At 38.7% G+C, this 21,532-nt stretch overlaps 1 protein-coding gene across 6 annotated transcripts; it reads left to right on the forward strand.

Annotated features, from left to right (window-relative positions):
• The first annotated feature begins 21 nt into the window (after positions 1-21).
• Positions 22-16,163, forward strand: LOC128615533 (NACHT, LRR and PYD domains-containing protein 12-like). Of its 6 annotated transcripts, XM_053637711.1 has the most exons (13): positions 22-1,372; positions 1,628-1,709; positions 2,042-2,158; positions 2,320-2,377; positions 2,833-3,037; positions 3,250-5,014; positions 5,851-6,024; positions 7,037-7,210; positions 9,423-9,596; positions 11,378-11,551; positions 13,125-13,298; positions 14,321-14,497; positions 15,412-16,163. In XM_053637711.1, exons 2-13 carry the CDS (start codon positions 1,657-1,659, stop codon positions 15,455-15,457), a joined length of 3,291 nt encoding a protein of 1,096 aa, XP_053493686.1. In that variant the 5' UTR covers positions 22-1,372; positions 1,628-1,656; the 3' UTR covers positions 15,458-16,163. The 6 variants fall into 6 exon arrangements, with proteins under 6 accessions (XP_053493686.1, XP_053493712.1, XP_053493704.1 ...); XM_053637737.1 differs by lacking the exon at positions 11,378-11,551; XM_053637729.1 differs by lacking the exon at positions 9,423-9,596.
• Positions 16,164-21,532: the final 5,369 nt, after the last annotated feature.

The raw sequence follows: 21,532 nt of genomic DNA on the forward strand, positions 1-21,532 counted from the left end.
AGTATTCAGACAGACCATGGTATAAAATTATATATATATTATGTCTATATATTAATTAAAATTTGTGAATATTTGGGGTCTCATTTATCAAGATGTATATACAGAGTTTTGTGTGTAAGCAGTGTATGCACATTTCTATGCACTGAATGGGATCTGTTACTACTGACCATGCGTATACATTTTCCATGGTGGTATAATAATATGTAATAGCAGGTAAACTGTTTACTTGGAGCTTCTATCCCACTTATTGTCAATCAAATCAGCAGAACTGAGAGTAATTACTGATTTCAGTGCATCAGTCATTTTGGTTATTCAGCTGTTTACGGAAACCTCAATATCTCAGTTCAGGATGGTTCTAGCTCCTTGAATCAAAAACTGATCTCTAGAACACATTATAAGGTACATGTACATATATAAAGATTTCGCACATTCTTGTTCCTTCGACTTAGAACTTAAGTCCTAATGTAATTCTCAAGATTGCTCACAGTTCCACTTTTAGGGTCAATTTATAATGGGAAGGGTTCGAGTCTCAGTTTTAATTTTAGGGGGTATCTGGGTAAGTATAGTATGCATGCAGAACATTTCAGGTTTGAGACTTCTCTTTTTTTAATCGGGGTGAGAAAGTGCCATTTTTTTTTTTAAATTCCCCTGAATTTCAAGGTTATATATCTCTGGTGGGGGACCAGATACGAAGCTGAAATTTTCACACAAATACGTCCTCTATAGTAGCATTCTGGTGTAAAAAAAATAATATTTAGTTTGAGATTCCACGGGTTACAGAGCTAGGGCTAGTAGAAATCTGGGGAAAATCATACTTTATTCATGCGTTTTGAGAAATGATCAGATGTAATATAAACATAACAAATAATAAAAATGAACAGTATTTTACGGTAATTATGGTTATGATGACATACAGTAACGTATGCTTGTCAATGAGGTCTAAAATGTTACTACATTTGATATCAGCAACAGTGAAGCATGATCTATCACAGGGTTCTTCACAGCTACAGTTTAGCTCCAACCTCCAAACTCACCTGCCTGTAATTTTCTAGTAATCCTGAAGACCTTGGTTAGCTTGTTCAGGTGTGTTTGATTAGGGTTGGAGCTAAACTCTGCAGCACAGTGGACCCGAGGGCCAGATCTGAAGAACCCTGATCTCTCATGTTAGTACAGGTGTACAGTTGGCATGCGTGAATAGATTTTATCTATGTGTGTGTGTGTGTGTGTGTGTGTGTGTGTGTGTGTGTGTGTGTTCCTTGACTCCACCTCCTTCAGGTTCTTCTCTGTGAATTAAACCAGTTCCAGTTTAAGTAAAAGTGAAACTCCACTTAGTGACGATTGGACTGTAAAAGGTTCTCAGGAGAAAAACACAGTAAGTATCTAAATCTAAAGCTATAATATGTGAATGTTATGAATCTACACTAGATGAAGAACAGTTCAGTTGATTTTTACTGAAGTTGTAACTTACACAGTTTACTGTAGGACTTGATTTTACTGTAAGTGAACCGTGTGATGATACAGAGTTAGATTTAACACACACATGTTGGACTAGAGTAAGACATTAAACCACCAAATCACTGTTACTGTGTGTGTGTGTGTGTGTGTGTGTGTGTGTGTGTGTGTGTAGGTTTACAGGTGTAAACTGTAGGAGGAGACATGACCTCCAAAATGAGTGTGTCTATGGAACAGGACAGAAAGAAAGATGAGAGGTGAGTGAAGGGTGTGACTCGGTGAAAAACAGAAATGTTCCCACATTCACCAACACTAAACAGATCAGACTCTGATGTGTATCTGTGAAAAGTGACTAGTGAATAGTTTAATTCAGCAGCTTTGTCTCGAGATGTTCAAAACCAGCTGATGATTAGTGACATTAAGCTACTGAGCAACACGTCTAACCCCAAGTCCCTGTAGCTGGATAAAGTATGAAGGGTAAAGAATCGTATCAGTGTTAATAAGGAATATCATCAGATTTTAACTACAGGTTCATTATTCAGTATTGCTACAGAACAGTAATAATGATTCCGTGGTTGTGTGTGTTTAGTCTGATTCAGGGTAAGAGATCAGACTCACCTGAACCCAGCTGTGTGTCCATGAAGAGTGACGGGTCAATGGATCATCCAATACACTTCAGAGACACAGACTGTGCTACTGATCTGAGGTGAGTACAGTGTAATGTATGAGTGCAGTGTTTTATCTCTCACACTCTCACATAATCAAACATCTCTCAAATATCTGTGTATTCACTGGTTTGTGTTTGTAGTTATGAATATGATTTATAGTCCTTGTTCAACTTTTAACACCTGTTTTGTTTGTTCATAGACCGCAGAAGAATAAATCAAAATTCACTGAGAAAAGTCATTTGGAGGACGTATTCAAGGTGTGTGTGTGTGTGTGTGTGTGTGTACTAATCCCAGCATTGTAATGAATATCTCTATGTGTGTGCTGCAGAGATGTGAGTAATCATTACACCTATTCCACTCTCACTGCAATGTGACAGAACAAAATACTGAGCAACACTAAGAGAGAACACGAGTGTATTGTGTTTTCCTCATTGGTTTCAAACACACAGAAATGTTCAATCACTCACCTTCATTTATTTACTCGTCTACGTCCTCAGCTGAAACCAGTTTGTCTGGATGCCACCTATTGAATCGGCCTGGAATACACTATTCTAATCCCAAAGCTGTATTTGGTGCAGAACTTTTATTTATTACATCTGCGTGTAGAATCTTTATGATTAATCAGACAAAATGTAGTTTTATATTCGGTAATGAACACACACTCGTGTGACATTATAGAGTTTTTGTATTTTTTCTTCCTGTTTCTAATCAGGAGCTGGAGCACAAAGTCATCAGTCTGATAAAGAATGAGCTGAAGAGATTTAAGAAGCTCCTGAGTCCAGATTACCCAGCATGCTCTGAGAGGGAGGTGGAGGATGAGGAGGATCAGAGCAGTGTCAGAGAGGGAGTGCTGAAGATCACACTGCACTTCCTGAAGAACATGAACCTCACAGATCTCGCTAACACACTGCAGAACAGTAAGAGCTCATGGGGTTATAACATCACTTTAACTTTAGAGGACGGAAACTGCTCTAAATTTATTAAACACATCTCATCATAATGATGTGCTTTTATCAACACAATATAATAACAGATCAGTACTGACATTACATATGATACACAGCTATGAAAATATCAATAGTCAACAGAGATGATCATAGAGTGTACATTTTATTCTTCTTTTTATCAGAACTCGTCCCTGTGCACCAGCGAGAACTCAAATCCACACTGAGAGAGAAATGTAAAAGAATTAATGAAGGAATCTCACAGCCTGGAAGTTCAGCACTTCTGAATGAGATCTACACAGATCTCTACATCACAGAGGGTTGGAGTGGAGACGTCAATAATGAACATGAGGTGAGACAGATTGAGACAGCGTCCAGGAGACCAGCAACACAGGAGACACCCATCAAATGTAATGATCTCTTTAAAGACAAGTCCATCAGAAGAGTGCTGACTAAAGGAGTTGCTGGAATTGGAAAAACAGTCTCTGTGCAGAAGGTCATTCTGGACTGGACTGAAGTAAAAGCAAATCAGGACGTCACCTTCATGTTTCCACTTCCCTTTAGAGAGCTGAATCTGATGAAGCAGAAACATCTCAGTCTGATGGAGCTTCTTCATCACTTTTTCCCAGAAATAAAAGAATTAGGATTAATAGACTGTGAGATCAACAAAGTCCTGTTCATCTTTGATGGTCTGGATGAGTGTCGACTTCCTCTAAATTTCCAGAAGAATGAGATGTTGAGTGATGTGACAGAGTCAGCCTCAGTGGATGTGCTGCTGACAAACCTCATCAAGGGGAATCTGCTTCCCTCTGCTCTCCTCTGGATAACCTCTCGACCAGGAGCAGCCAATCAGATCCCTCCTGAGTGTGTAGACCAGGTAACAGAGGTACGAGGGTTCAGTGATCCTCAGAAAGAGGAGTACTTCAGGAAGAGGATCAGTGATCAGAGCCTGGCCAATAAAATCATCTCACACATGAAGTCTTCAAGAAGCCTCTACATCATGTGCCACATCCCAGTCTTCTGCTGGATCTCAGCCACTGTTCTAGAGAGAATGTTGGGTGAAGCAGAGAGTGGAGAGATCCCCAAGACTCTGACTCAAATGTTCACACACTTCCTGATCTTTCAGATCAAACACAAGGACCAAAAGTACCATCAGAAATGTGACCCTGATCCTCAGCAGACCAGAGAGAGTATCCTGGCACTGGGAAGACTGGCTTTCCAACAGCTGGAGAAAGGAAACCTGATCTTCTATGAGGATGACCTGAGAGAGTGTGGCATTGATGTGAGAGAAGTGTCAGTGTACTCAGGAGTGTGTACCCAAATCTTCAGAGAGGAGTTTGGTCTTCACCTGGGGAAGGTGTTCAGCTTTGTACATCTGAGTGTTCAGGAGTTTCTGGCTGCTTTATACGCATTTCTCTCCTTCATCAACAAAAAGACTGCAAAACAACAAACCTGGTCTGATCTTTTCACCAAGTCAAACATGTCTGATTTCCTGAGGAGTGCAGTGGACAAGGCCTTACAGAGTGAGAATGGACACCTGGACCTGTTCCTCCGCTTCCTTCTGGGTCTCTCACTGGAGTCCAATCAGACTCTCTTACGAGACCTACTGCCCCAGACAGGAAGCAGTTCTCACAGCAAACAGGAAACAGTCGAGTACATCAAGAAGAAGATCAGGGAGAATCCACCTCCAGAGAAATCCATCAATCTGTTCCACTGTCTGAATGAACTGAATGATCATTCTCTAGTGCAGGAAGTCCAACGTTACCTGAACAGAGGAGGTGACTGTCGTCTCAGTGGAGTCAGACTCTCTCCTGCTCAGTGGTCAGCTCTGGAGTTTGTGTTGCTGAACTCAGAAGAGGATCTGGATGAGTTTGTTTTGATGAAATATTACCCATCAGAGGAATGTCTTCTGAATCTGCTGCCAGTGGTCAAAGCCTCCAGAAAAGCTGAGTAGGTATCTTTTTATTCTTAATTTATTAGTGCAGTGTTTATTATTTTAATATAACACTAATGGTACTGATTAGAGTAATTACTGACGAGCATCATTCAGTCAGTTCACTCTTAATCTGTATGTAAAGAGAATGAGGAGCGTATTGAAGAGAACATCATTACATACAGTAGAATTTTATTTTTGTTTATGTTTAATACATTTTCTTTATATATAGATTAAGAGTGAACTGACTGAATGATGCTCGTCAGTAATTACTCTAATCAGATAATTACTCTAATCTCTTCCTCTCTCTCATTTGTGCATCTCTCTCTGACTGCATGTGTGCAGATGGCAGAAGGATCACACTATTTTAATAAAAATAAATAAATAAATAAATAAATAAATAAATAAATAAATAAATAAACACACTGAGTATTGACATTTTTATGTTTTCAGTTTTTAAAGGAAATATCAACATTGAAAGTATTGATTCTTAAAATCCTCTGATATATCATCATTTCTCTCCCAGGCTGTGGAGACACACACACACACACACACACACACACACACACACACACACACACACACACACACAAACAAAATCACACTCACACACACACACACACACACGCACACACTCTGTCTCTCATACACGCAGACGCAAACACACACACACACACACACTCTCTCTCTCACACACACACACATACACACACACTCTTTCTCTCATACACGCAGACGCAAACACACACACACACATGTGACATGTGATATCTGACATGTGATATCTGTCTGTATGTGTGTAAGACGTATACACACATGTCAGTGTACTGATGTATCATCATTTCTCTCCCAGTCTGCGTCAGTGTAATCTCACAGAGGAAAGCTGTAGAGTTCTGTCCTCAGTTCTCAGATCAAACTCCTCCAGACTGAGAGAACTGGACCTGAGTTACAATAAACTGCAGGATTCAGGAGTGACGCTGCTCTCTGCTGAACTGGAGAATCCACACTGTACACTGGAGATACTGAGGTCAGATCATCACTTTCACATTGTGTTTATTTTATTGTCACTATTATAGTATAAACCTAATAATATTAAAATGTAGATCAACAAGTCTGATGTATAACAAGGGAAAACACAAGACTCTTCTAACTTTAGATTATGCTTCTTCTTTGAGACATTATCTGGTTGTAAATAATTATTATTGATTGTATAGTGTAAATAGTGTGTGAATACTTCTACAATACGGCATCTGTTCTGTTCTTTTATATTCCTTCGTGCTGCTATGTTGACCTAAATTTCCCCTACGGGGATGAATAAAGTTATATCTTATCTTATCTTCTAAGTATTGATTATACATATTGATCATGCTTGATATCTCATATTGATTATTAGATTGTGCTTTATTAATATATTCTATAACATTTAACCATTTCATTTAATATTAAGGTTTTACGTTTTATTTATATTTAAATTGACATTGAAACTGAAAACTGTTATTTGACATGAGTCACTACTTAAATGTAACAGAACGGCTTCAATTATTCAAAAAAAGTCAGAGAGAAAAGAATAATCAACTTTTTACATTTGTGCCCCATAGACACAATATTATATAACATTTTGTTTACCGTTTAACATTTTAAAAATGTAACATTGTAATTGGGGGAAATTGGTATTGAACTGTGGGTCCGAGTGTAAATGTTCTCCAAAAACACTTTCCCCAAAGCTGCTAAAACACACTGAATAAAAGTCTGTGCTATAAATAAAGATACCTGCTGCTTCAGACTGGATTATTACCTTCTTCCTCTTATCTTTCTTACGAACATGTAGACATGTGATATCTGTCTGTATGTGTGTGTAAGACGTATACAGACACACACACACACACACACACACACTCACATACACACACACACACACACACACGCACACACACACAGACGCGCACACACACACATACACACACACACACATGCAGACGCACACACACACACACACACACACGGGTCAGTGTTCTGATATATCATCATTTCTCTTCCAGGCTGCGTCGGTGTAATCTCACAGAGAAAAGCTGTAGAGTTCTGTCCTCAGTTCTCAGATCAAACTCCTCCAGACTGAGAGAACTGGACCTGAGGGACAATAAACTGCAGGATTCAGGAGTGACGCTGCTCTCTGCTGGACTGGAGAATCCACACTGTACACTGGAGATACTGAGGTCAGATCATCACTTTCACATTGTGTTTATTTTATTGTCACTATTATAGTATAAACCTAATAATATTAAAATGTAGATCAACAAGTCTGATGTATAACAAGGGGCTGACAGATATGGGGAGACAAATGTAAAAATATTCTTTTCTCTCTGACTTTTTTGAACATTTGAGGCCGTTCTGTTACATTTAGATAGAGACTCGTATCAAATACATTTCAGTTTAAATGTTCAATATAAATGTTGAATATAAATATTAAATATAAATCTTAAATCTAAAAATAAATATTGTTTTTCACATCCCTAATTAACTGTCACTAAGTTTATATTTAACATTTACATTTAACCATTTCATTTCATATTTAGGTTTAACACTGAGATTTAAAACCCCGATTCTAAAAAAGTTGGGACACTGTGTAAAATGTAAATTGAAAACAGAATGCAATGATTTACAAATCTCATAAACCCATATGTTATTCAGAACAGGTCAGTAAGATGATTGGGTATAAAAGAGGATCTTAGAGCAGCGGAGTCTCTCAGAAGTAAAGATGGGATGGAATCTTGATGGAAGCAGATGTTGCTCTAAAACCTGTATATACCTTTCAGCATTGATGGGGCCTTTCCAGATGTGCAAGCTGCCCATTCCATAGGCACTTATGCAGCCCATACCGTCAGAGATGGAGACTTTTGAACTCCTCTTTAGTCCTCTTTAGTTTAGAGGATGCAAAGTCCATGGTTTCCAAAAATAATATATAATTTGGATACAACTGACCCCAGAACAGTTTTCCACTTCGCCTCGGTCCATTTTAAATGAGCTTTGGCCCAGAGAAGACGGCAGTGTTTCTGGATCATGTTCACATATGGCTTCTTCTTTGCATCATAGAGCTTTAACCAGCGTTTGTGGATGGCTCGGTGAACTGTGTTCACAGACAGTGAGTTCTGGAGGTGTTTCTGATCCCATGCAGTGATTTCCATTACAGAATCAGGCCTGTTTTTAACGCGGTGCCACCTGAGGGCCCGAAGTTCACGGGCATGCAGTATTGATTTTCACCCTTGTCCTTTACACACAGAGATTTCTCCAGATTCTCTGAATCTTTTGATGATATTATGTACTGTAGATGATGAGATATTCATAGTCTTCATAATTTTACATTGAGGAACATTATTCTGAAATTGTTCCACAAATTGTAGACACAGTTTTTCACAGATTGGTGAACCTCTGCCCATCTTTACTTCTGAAAGACTCCGCCTCTCTAAGATCCTCTTTTTATACCCAGTCATGTTACTGACCTGTTCCCAATTAACCTCCAGCTGTTTCTTTTTAATAACACTTACTTTTCCAGACTTTTGTTGCCCCGTCCCAACATTTTTGAGACGTGTTGCGGTCATCAAATTAAAAATTCCCTTATTTGTCCCTTAAAACTGTACATTTCCTCAGTTTAAACATTTGATATGTTTTCTATGTTCTATTGTGAATAATATACGGGTTTATGAGATTTGGAATTTTTTTGGAATTGGGGTTGTATATTAAAATTTTACACCGAAACTGAAAACTGTTATTTGACATGAGTCACTACTTAAATGTAACACTTTCCCCAAAGCTGCTAAAACACACTGAATAAAAGTCTGTGCTATAAATAAAGATACCTGCTGCTTCAGACTGGATTATTACCTTCTTCCTCTTATCTTTCTTACGAACATGTAGACATGTGATATCTGTCTGTATGTGTGTGTAAGACGTATACTCTCTCTCTCACACACACACACACACTCACACACACTCTCACACACTCACACATACACACGCACACACACACAAACACACACACAGTCACACACACCACACACTCTCTCACACACACACACTCACACACACACTCTCTCACACACACTCCCACACACACACAGTCTCACACACACACACGCACACAGTCACACACACCACACAGTCTCTCTCTCTCTCTCACACACACACACACACACACACACACACAGTCTCACACACACTCTCACACTCACACACACATGCACGCACACACACACACACTCACACACACACACACTCACATACACACACACTCACATACACACACACACACACACACACAGACGCGCACACACACACATAGACACACACAGACACACACACACACGCAGACGCACACACACACACCCACACACGGGTCAGTGTTCTGATATATCATCATTTCTCTCCCAGGCTGCGTCGGTGTGATCTCACAGAGGAAAGCTGTAGAGTTCTGTCCTCAGTTCTCAGATCAAACTCCTCCAGACTGAGAGAACTGGTCCTGAGTGAGAATAAACTGCAGGATTCAGGAGTGACGCTGCTCTCTGCTGAACTGGAGAATCCACACTGTACACTGGAGATACTGAGGTCAGATCATCACTTTCACATTGTGTTTATTTTATTGTCACTATTATAGTGTAAACCTAATAATATTAAAATGTAGATCAACAAGTCTGATGTATAACAAGGGGCTGACAGATATGGGGAGACAAATGTAAAAATATTCTTTTCTCTCTGACTTTTTTGAACATTTGAGGCCGTTCTGTTACATTTAGATAGAGACTCGTATCAAATACATTTCAGTTTAAATGTTCAATATAAATGTTGAATATAAATATTAAATATAAATCTTAAATCTAAAAATAAACATTGTTTTTCACATCCCTAATTAACTGTCACTAAGTTTATATTTAACATTTACATTTAACCATTTCATTTCATATTTAGGTTTAACACTGAGATTTATAACCCCGATTCTAAAAAAGTTGGGACACTGTGTAAAATGTAAATTGAAAACAGAATGCAATGATTTACAAATCTCATAAACCCATATGTTATTCAGAACAGGTCAGTAAGATGATTGGGTATAAAAAGAGGATCTTAGAGCAGCGGAGTCTCTCAGAAGTAAAGATGGGATAGAATCTGGATGGAAGCAGATGTTGCTCTAAAACCTGTATATACCTTTCAGCATTGATGGTGCCTTTCCAGATGTGCAAGCAGCCCATTCCATAGGCACTAATGCACCCCATACCTTCAGAGATGCAGACTTTTGAACTCCTCTTTAGTCCTCTTTAGTTTAGAGGATGCAAAGTCCATGGTTTCCAAAAATAATATATAATTTGGATACATCTGACCCCAGAACAGTTTTCCACTTCGCCTCGGTCCATTTTAAATGAGCTTTGGCCCAGAGAAGACGGCAGTGTTTCTGGATCATGTTCACATATGGCTTCTTCTTTGCATCATAGAGCTTTAACCAGCGTTTGTGGATGGCTCGGTGAACTGTGTTCACAGACAGTGAGTTCTGGAGGTGTTTCTGATCCCATGCAATGATTTCCATTACAGAATCAGGCCTGTTTTTAATGCGGTGCCGCCTGAGGGCCCGAAGTTCACGGGCATGCAGTATTGATTTTCACCCTTGTCCCTTACACACAGAGATTTCTCCAGATTCTCTGAATCTTTTGATGATATTATGTACTGTAGATGATGAGATATTCATAGTCTTCATAATTTTACATTGAGGAACATTATTCTGAAATTGTTCCACAAATTGTAGACACAGTTTTTCACAGATTGGTGAACCTCTGCCCATCTTTACTTCTGAAAGACTCCGCCTCTCTAAGATCCTCTTTTTATACCCAGTCATGTTACTGACCTGTTCCCAATTAACCTCCAGCTGTTTCTTTTTAATAACACTTACTTTTCCAGACTTTTGTTGCCCCGTCCCAACATTTTTGAGACGTGTTGCGGTCATCAAATTAAAAATTCCCTTATTTGTCCCTTAAAACTGTACATTTCCTCAGTTTAAACATTTGATATGTTTTCTATGTTCTATTGTGAATAATATACGGGTTTATGAGATTTGGAATTTTTTTGGAATTGGGGTTGTATATTAAAATTTTACACCGAAACTGAAAACTGTTATTTGACCTGAGTCTCTACTTAAATGTAACACTTTCCCCAAAGCTGCTAAAACACACTGAATAAAAGTCTGTGCTATAAATAAAGATACCTGCTGCTTCAGACTGGATTATTACCTTCTTCCTCTTATCTTTCTTACGAACATGTAGACCTGTGATATCTGTCTGTATGTGTGTGTAAGACGTATACACACATGTCAGTGTACTGATGTATCATAATTTCTCTCCTAGGCTGCGTCAGTGTAATCTCACAGAGGAAAGCTGTAATGTTCTGTCCTCAGTTCTCAGATCAAACTCCTCCAGACTGAGAGAACTGGACCTGAGTAAGAATAAACTGCAGGATTCAGGAGTGACGCTGCTCTCTGCTGGACTGGAGGATACACAATGTACACTGGAGATACTGAGGTCAGATCATCACTTTCACATTGTGTTTATTTTATTGTCACTATTATAGTATAAACCTAATAATATTAAAATGTAGATCAACAAGTCTGATGTATAACAAGGGGCTGACAGATATGGGGAGACAAATGTAAAAATATTCTTTTCTCTCTGACTTTTTTTGAACATTTGAGGCCGTTCTGTTACGTTTAGATAGTGACTCGTATCAAATACATTTCAGTTTAAATGTTCAATATAAAGATAATTGTTAAATATAAGCATTAATTGTAAATGTTGAGCCTAATATAAAATCTAAATATTAAATCTTACATATATATCTTAAATATAAATATTTAAACTAAATAGTAAGTAGAAATGCTAAATATTAATGAAATTAATCTCTCATTCATATGCTAATTGTCCCCGTGTCTCAGAGTGTGCTTCATTGGGAGATCATGGTGCAGTAGGGTTGCCAGGTTTACACTATACTGTGTTGGGTTTGGAACAAGGCAGTCGGTGTAAAGAGCAAGTCCACAGGTGGCAGGGTTTTTTGTTTGGGTTCAGGAGACTTGTTTGGGACCTGAAAATCCTCTCTGTTATGAAATTACAGATGTACAGATGTAGAAAAGTAGGTACACAGCACATTAGCGGTAGCTACACTGCCTACCCGACAAGCTACTGCTACAGCTGCTACTTTTACATTGACCTACTTCTGTATTTCTGTATGTCTGTAATTTCATAGCAGAGACTAATTTCAGGATTTCCTGTTTTGTGATGACATCACGGTCCCAAATAAGCATCCTGAATCAATAGTTGCAGTAAAACATAAATGAGCAGCTGTTCAGGATCACTGTAGTGTCCACCACAGTATAGTTGTAGATCTCTGAGTCACTTTCTCAAATGATGGGGATTTAGATCGTTTGAAAAGTGTGTACACTAGCACAGACAGATAAAGAGATCGATAGATGGAATTTATTGATCCACAGGGGGAAATTTAGAACAAATAAATTGAACCCAAGCTCAGACTCAAACCTGGAACTTGGAAGTGTGAGGCAGCATCACTACGACTGTGCCAGCTGTTTCCTCCTGGAGCAGATGCTGATTAAAGTAAAAACAGATGTGCTCATCCATGATGTGCAGCATGTATACCTAACCATGCATTTAATCATGAGAAAAATCAGTTGTGACCTCAAGAAAGAAACTTTTGTTATGTCAAGAAAATAGCATTTATTATCTTAAGATCAGAATAAAAAAATAACTGATGGCCTTTCTGGATTTCCATTGAGAACAGAAATGGTTCTGTACATTGTAGATAGGACTACACACTCTGTGTTTAAATTTTTCATTTTCCATAGCATACGTTTGTAGAAACTGGTTTGATTTAATTCAGATTATTTACTTTAAAAGATATTTGTTGCTGAGGACCGTTTTTATATCTGCTTTTAAATCACTAACTTTATATTTATCATTTATATTTAACCATTTAATTTAATATTTATATTTATATTTACAATTTATTAACACTGAAACTGAAAACTGACACTGAAAACACACACACACACGTCAGTGTTCTGATATATCATCATTTCTCCCCCAGGCTGTGTCGGTGTGATCTCACAGAGGAAAGCTGTAGAGTTCTGTCCTCAGTTCTCAGATCAAACTCCTCCAGACTGAGAGAACTGGACCTGAGTGAGAATAACCTGCAGGATTCAGGAGTGACGCTGCTCTCTGCTGGACTGGAGGATCCACACTGTACACTGGAGATACTGAGGTCAGATTATCACACACATCCATCCATCTTCTTCCGCTTTATCCTTTTTCAGGGTGACGGGAACCTGGAGCCTATCCCAGGGAGCATGGGGCACAAGGCGGGGTACACCCTGGACAGGGTGGCAGTCCATGGCAGGGCACAATCACACACACTCACACACACCCATTCATACACTACGGACACTTTGGACACGCCAACCAGCCTACCATGCATGTGTTTGGACTGTGCTCCCCACAGCACGGGGAGAACGTGCAAACTCCACACACACACACAGGGCCACGGTGGGAATCAAACCCCCGACCCTAGAGGTGTGAGGCGAACGTGCTAACCACTAAGCCACCGTGCGCCTCATCACACACATTTTGTTTATTTTATTGTCACTATTATAGTATAAACCTAATAATATTAAAATGTAAATCAACAAGTCTGATGTATAACAAGGGGCTGACAGATATGGGGAGACAAATGTAAAAATATTCTTTTCTCTCTGACTTTTTTGAACATTAGATGGTGATAGTGACTCGTATCAAATACATTTCAGTGTAAATGTTCAATATAAATATTAAGACTAAATAGTAAGTATAAGTGCTAAATGTTAATGTAATGGATCTCTCATTCATATGCTAATTGCCCCCGCGTCTCAGAGTGTGCTTCATTGAGAGAACGTGGTGCAGTAGGGTTGCCAGGTTTACACTATACTGTGTTGGGTTTGGAACAAGGCAGTCGGTGTGTGTGTGTGTGTGTGTGTGTGTGTGTGCATGCGTTTGTGTGCGTGTGCGTGTGTGTGTTTGTGTGTTTGTTCTCTTGTGTGTGTGTGTGTGTGTGTGTGTGTGTGTGTGTGTGTGTGTGTGTGAGTGAGTGTGTGTGAGTGAGTGAGTGAGTGTGTGTATGAGTGAGTGAGTGTGTGTATGAGTGTGTGTGTGTGTGTGTGAGTGAGTGTGTGTATGAGTGTGTGTGTGTGTTCATGTGTGTGTGTGTGTGTTAGTGTGTAGGTTGATCTATAATTGTTGATCTCTCTACAGGCTGGAAGGCTGCAGTATTACAGGTGAAGGTTGTGCTGTTCTGGTTTCAGCTCTGAGGTCAAACACCTCATCACACCTGAGAGAACTGAATCTGAAACGCAATAATCCAGGAGAATCAGGAGAGAAGCTGCTCTCTGATCTACTGAAGGATCCACACTGTACACTGGAGAAACTAGAGTGAGTTACTGACAGAAACACACACACACACACACACACACACACACACACACACACTAGTAATTTAATGTGACTTAGTGTGTTTAGACAGATAGGACAGACTTTTGACATTTTATTTGTATAGAACTTTTATCATGGACACTGTCACAAAGCAGCTTTACAGAAATCCGGATCTAGCTTTAGATTTAAATCCCTAATGAACAAGTCAGAGGTGACAGTGGAGAGGAAACACTTCCTGAGACCATATGAGGAGAAGAACCCTTGAGAGGAACCAGACTCAAAAGGGAACTCTTCCTGTTCTGGGTGACACGGGATAGTGTGATTATAAATCATTCCTCTTCTATAGTTGTAGAGTCGAGCAGTTCTGATTTCAGTAGAGTTTTAGCTTTAAGTCTATCGTATCAAAGTGAAGTTCTCCACTGTATGATGAATGAGAGCTGAGTGTAAACTGTCTTTAGTAAGTCTAATCATTAGGATGTCCAAGTGAGAACATCCACAGTCAGCTTTAGGTTGTCCATGTGGCACCGTCCATAGCAATCTCATGCCAAACTTTAGGCTAGTCATGTGGGCCGACCTCAACAGCAGCAAGTGATTCTCAGCTGAAGGAATCAGTTTAATATCCTTTCTGAAATATTTCCATCAGCATTTTTATTATTTACTTTTACTGTTTGTATCGTTCAAATCCTTCAAATCAGCTTGCCTTGGTTCTACACACACACACACTCTCTCTCTCTCTCTCCCACACACACACACACACACACACACACACACACACATAAACACACTCTCTCGCACACACACTCACTCACACACACACAGTGTTTACACTGATTTTTCTTGTGAGGAGTCTGATAATTGATTCTGATAAATCTGATGAATATCTGATCATTTTACTCTTTTCCACTTCTTTACAGGTTCTGGTCATTTTCATTCCGACTTCCCATTCCCAACCTCAGATGATTATGGATTACATTAACCTGTACAAATAAACATTACAAAGTGTTGTGAAGAACATACACTCACCGTCCACTTTATTAGGAACACCTGTACACCTGCACATTCATGCAGTTCTCTAATCAGCCAATCATGTGGCAGCAGCACAATGCATAAACCCATGCAGATGCAGGTCAAGAGCTTCAGTTAATGTTCACATCAAACATCAGAATGGAGGAAAAGTCTGATCTCTGTGACTTTAACCGTGGCATGGTTGTTGGTACCAGATGGGTTGGTTTGAGTATTTCAGAAACTGCTGATCTCCTGGGATTTTCACACTGAACACCCGCTCACAGGATGTTTTTTTTTCACCATTCTGTATAGAGACTGTTGTGTGTATTTGGCTGATTGGATAATTGCATAAATGAGCAGGTGTACAGGTGTTCCTATTAAAGTGGACGGTGAGTGTATGTGACTATTACTATTTTAAAAGGATAATGATAATGGGTAAGATTTTGCTTGTACAATGCTTTGTTGTGGTTCATTAGATGATGAAATGTCAGGACTGTAAATATGAATCAGCTGAGATAAATAAACTAAACCTACATATTAGATTGTTTATGACTAATCCAGTATAATGTAGCTTAAACACACAAACTGAACAGTAATGAAACTTCTACTATTACATTTGTTTATCAGCAATAAATAAACTCTTATTGTACCTCCAGTATAATGTGTGTGTGTGTGTGTGTGTGTGTGTGTAAGTGATAAGCATAAGGTTAGGGTTAGGGTTACTTTTCTGAAGTGATCAGTTCCCAATACTCGGACAGATGGTCAGGAGAATGTTTTCTATTAGTAAGAGTAAGTGTGAATGTGGGTGACAGTCATGAGGAAGAGGGCAGCTTTAATCTTTAATCTTCTTTAATCACTAATCCACAGCTAGGAGAGTTAAAACTGACTGTGAAAAAGTCTCTACACATCTGTACATGACCTGTGTAAAGGTGTCTCACCTGCAGGAACTGTGTGGGATGGTCTCAGTAAGGTGAGCTAAACTGTTCGGTAAATTGTCCAGTGTTAGTTTGGCCAAGGTGTAGAGTTTTGCTCCACGTTTCAGATTTTAATTTAATTTAATTGTCACGTTGAAGGTTCCTCTTCTCAAATTTCTATACAAATGTTCCAACAACAGATAGAAAGAAAAAAACGCCTTCTCCATGATCTCTGGACAAGTTGATGCTATGACCGGACCGCATCATACGACTTATTTATTTCCCTTACACCCACCAGGCTTGTGAGATTGTCTGCAATATGCCATGGTCCTGTCATGCCCCCTAACTACTGAGGACTGATGATGGTATCACCGGTAGCTTTGGTGGTGTGTAGGCTGCAGCTAGTGTGTGTGTGTGTGTGTGTGTGTGTGTTGCTGAGGAGGGAAAAGAAGGTCACATGATCAGACATACAGTACTTCACAAGTGTTGTTTACACATTACTTTATTACTGTGGAAAAAATACTGGAAGCTGGCAGTTAATTTAATGAACATTTTGTAAAACTCAGTCTTTGATATTAATGATTGTAAGAAAGTGATCTAAAAACAAATCCATAAATTAAGAGTGAGTGTGTGTCTGTGGGAGCTGACGAGCTGCAATGGCTGAGCTGCATTACTGGAAGATTTAGTGCATACGACCCTTCATGAAGCAGAGTAAAGAAGAGGGGGAGAAGACAGGAAATCTCCTGCACATGAACAAGATAGCTGACTTTTCTTTTCAAAATGATTTTCACACTAATAATCCAGTTCTGTAAAAAAAAATCTTTTTGACACAAAATATTATATATAGAGTCTTTATACACTCAGAAATGTCATAGTTCATTTAATCATTCAAACATTTATTTTATTCAATATAGTATATACACAGTCCGTTTACAGTGACAGTGACTGCTTGAATGTGTGTGTGTGTGTGTGTGTGTGTGTGTGTGTGTGTGTGTGTGTGTGTATGTGTGTTATGTCTCATCGTGGGACTGTAAGTATGTAAGCACGAAGCTTTCTGCCTTTCTGTGTGGCCAAACCCATCGTAGGAAGATACGACTACAGAGAATTATTATTATTATTATTATTATTATTATTATTATTATTATTATTATTGTTGTTGTTGTTGTTGTTGTTGTTGTATAGTAGAGATGAACTCACAGGTCTGAGATAGGGATTTCGGTAATGCAGTCCTTTCATAAACACAAACACACAGAAGGTTAAAAATGGTTCACTCCTAAATGTATTTAAGTGTTTAAAAGTAAAAAATGTTAAGACTTAAATGTAAAATAGTGAGTATTAATGTTCAGCTACTCTCAGGTAAAGTATAGATTCTTAAAATACAGTTAGTTGTGTAGTAAAGTAGTGTTAATAAAGACAGCAGTGTGTGACTCACTGAGATCTATACAAGCCTCACACTCTGCTACACACTTACTGATTAACTCTGTGTCTGTCAACTGAAACACACACACACACACACACACACACACACACACACACAGATTATTACATTATTGTTAAATTCAGTTTAATCTCTGACTCAAACTGACAAAATATTTCCAGTAATTCAATAAAATTTTTGTAGTTTCATTTTTGCTACATTTGTAGAGCACTTTGCGCTACTTTGGGGAATGTTCTTCTCAAAGTGTTGGATTATTCTCTGATGCATCTGTTGGCAGATTGTCCGAGCCTCAACTCGTCCTTGCTCTTGAAGGACTCGGCCGTTTTTGGAGGCTCCTTATATACTATGATTAGACGATCGCCTCACCTGTTTCACATCACCTTCTTATTTCAACTTCTCACACCGCTATTAGTGAACGACATTCCCCAAAGACAAATCGGGAGGATTTTGGGCATTTCACCTTCGACAGTGCACAATATAATTAAAACATTCAAGGACTCCGGTCAAATCTTAGTGTGTAAAGTGTGAGGCCGAAGACAACTTCTGAATGCGTGTGATCCCTCAGACAGCACTGTGTGTGGGGGTGGGGGGGGGGGGGGGGTAGGCCCCGCGTAGTAAGGGTATATGGAAGGCTAAATATCAGAAAGACCCTAGTCCCCGCCTCTGGTCTTTTAGTCTCAGTACGTACAAAATTGTGTGTGTGGTTTTCTTACCCTATTGTGTGTTTTACTATAGGAATTAGAAAGTGGGCTTCTTGTAAGGCTGGTGTCCAGATATCTGAAACTGGAAGTAATTAACACTTGAACTCTCTCCCACAGAATTAGCATCTTCATCTGAGATAACACATCACGCTGAGTGGAGACTGGAAGATCACGCCTCGCTACATGGCTTCCTTCTTTCTCTCTCCCCACACCCTTCTCTCTCTCTGTGTTGAGATCACTTTAAACTCACCCAGAATCTATCTGCATTACATAGTATGTTTAACGTGAATAAGAAGTTGACCATACATGTTTAGTATCATTCAAAAGGTCTCAGTGTGTCTGGAAACATGGTCTCAGTCCCTCAGCAACAGTTCAAACCACTATCTAAGATCTAGTCATACCCTCCCCAGGTCCTTCACACAAATCACCTCCTGTATGTAAATAAGGTACATCCTTCCATAGACATCAAAGCAATCCCAAATGCCAACTGGCCCAAATTCCACTTCTAATCACAAACAATATTTGATGGACCTACAGAGTCTGGGTATATCTGGGTATTTAGGGAGAGATGGCCAAAGATTCGAGGAATCTGTAGACAGATCTCCTGCACAGTTGCTGTGTGTAGTTTCATTACCAGGTAAACATCTCTAATTCTCTTGCTTGTGTTTTATGTGATGTTTATATATTAGTGTTAAGTTATTCATATTAATTAAGTGTGTACAGATCTATGGGGACTAAAGAAAGTACTTTTTAGAAATGGGCAAGCATGGGCGGCCATCTAAATATTATGTCAATTACCTCTGTATAATGACCGCGAGACTCTGAGCGACATGGAATCCGAATGAAGGAGCACGATCTAAATAAAGGGTTCAATAGAATAATCAAATGTCGAGATGAATTTAACGATAGACTGGAATTCTCATATCTCTTAGAATCATTCATAATTGGAATCAGATAAAGTAAAAAGAGGATCATATTCAACGTTGACAAAGTGTTCATTTAAATGTTGATATATCACATCGCTTTGAAAAGACAAACACTTTCATATTGTGGATATTTACATTAATTTGTTAAGAAGAAGAGGAGAAGAGGGGTCAATGGGCAATGCTGGTGTGAAGGTGATCCTGCACAAGGACATGTCTTTGTAACTGTAAGTGACGAGTCACCTTAATCCTTCACATGGTATTCATGAGGTGCCATAAGTTTCTGCTACTCTATGGATCACCCTGAAGTTTGAACAAAATGGTTTGACTTAATATCCGCAGCAGTAGTGCACAAGTCATTTCTTCCTCATTTGTTTATTAACTTTTATTGAATGTCTAAATGCATTAAAAGATATTTACCAGATTCAGATGCTCTTAAACAAATTATTATAAAGTATGAGTTTGTAACTTATTAACAAAGACTGTACTATCATTTCTAATATAATGCATTAAATATGGACAAATATTTTCACTGAAATATTTCAGAGTATTTTTTTACTCTAGTTTACACTAAATGTCTAATATTCTGTTCTGTTGGAAATATACCTCAACTGTTCAATTATTTTGGAACCTTTAAAAATAACTCACCTGCTTCTAAACCTCTGGTTTATAGTGTATATGACTGCTCACTGAGCCTAAACATTTGTTTTTAGAGTGTGTGTGTGTGTGTGTGTGTGTGTGTGTGTGTAGAATGCACATGAACATACTATGTATGAATACATTCTATGTGAAAGAACATGTGTGTGTGTGTCATATTTTTGTCTGCATGTGTGTGTGTGTGTGTGTGTGTGTGTGTGTCATATTTTTGTCTCCATGTGTGTGTGTGTGTGTGTGTGTGTGTGTGTGTGTGTGTGCGTGTTTGATTGTGGAATTTAGTCTGATATTTCTTATATGTATCTGATGTCTGATTCTGATAAAAATAATCAAGTCTGATAATTCTGCCCCATTCTCTTTCTTTACAGATTTGAGATGTACTACTGATTGGTTCTGAGTATCACACACAGAGGATTATGAGGATGATCTGTTAGATTACAGCGTGTTTAATGGACAATTATAAGAGCTAAAACATTGATATCTTTCTTTTCTCATTTAGTGACAGTTTTCTTTTATAGAGGTTTTTTTTTTATATACAGTAGGATTTTACTAGAAAAAGTACAAACATTATTGTGCATGTAATGTGTGATTCAATAAATAGGATTTGTTTATATGTTCAGCGTTTTTTTTCTGTTTATGTGTAATAAAGAATGTTTCACCAATGTGAAGCTGCTGAGATCTCCTCCTACACGGGAAAACTGGATGTCTCTACACATGATCCTCACAACTTCTGCAACATCTTTTCTTCACGGTGCATACTCCTTCTCCCGCCTCCTTGAAGGCCAGTCCTTCTCTCCTACCTTTATTCCTACACAACATGTTCAGTCTTCCCCTCTTCTGTCTTTCACACGTTTTTCTCCTCTATCATCAGAAGAGATCTTTCAGATCTTGTCATGCAATCCCACCACCTGTCTGCTGGATCCATTCCACATGCTCCAGACCACTTCACAGGGCCTCCTCCTGTTCATCTCTTCTATCATTCTGTATTCTACATTCTATATTTTCTATATTCCCATCCAAAAGAAACCCACTCTGGATACCTTAGACATCAGCATCTACCCATCTGTATTTACTCATTTGTAAGTCTCTTTGGATAAAAGCATCTGATAAATGAATTAATGTAACTGTAAATATATCACTTCTCTCTTTTATTTTCCAAAAACTTACAAATATTCAAAACTGTGTTTGCTTTGTCATTGTGGAGTATTGTGTGTAGACTGAAGAGGAAAAAGAGTTGAATCCATTTTAAGACGAGTCTCAAACACCAACATGTGTAAAACCTGAAAGGGTGTGAAAACTTTCCCTATGCACTGTATAATTAGCATCTACCCCTTGTCCACTAAGGAAACCCAAGCCATGAACAAATACATTGAGGAGGCTCTGAAACGGGGGAACATTCT

The sequence above is a fragment of the Ictalurus furcatus genome, chromosome 1 (assembly GCF_023375685.1).
Source record: "Ictalurus furcatus strain D&B chromosome 1, Billie_1.0, whole genome shotgun sequence".
Taxonomy (NCBI): domain Eukaryota; kingdom Metazoa; phylum Chordata; class Actinopteri; order Siluriformes; family Ictaluridae; genus Ictalurus; species Ictalurus furcatus.

Excerpts from the sequence above, each read along its gene's own strand:
- LOC128615533 (XM_053637711.1), top strand. The coding sequence starts at position 1,657 with ATGACCTCCAAAATGAGTGTGTCTATGGAACAGGACAGAAAGAAAGAT. Across the intron at positions 1,710-2,041 it reads GACAGAAAGAAAGATGAGAG|TCTGATTCAGGGTAAGAGAT; the intron begins GTGAGTGAAGGG and ends GTGTGTGTTTAG. Across the intron at positions 3,038-3,249 it reads CGCTAACACACTGCAGAACA|AACTCGTCCCTGTGCACCAG; the intron begins GTAAGAGCTCAT and ends TCTTTTTATCAG.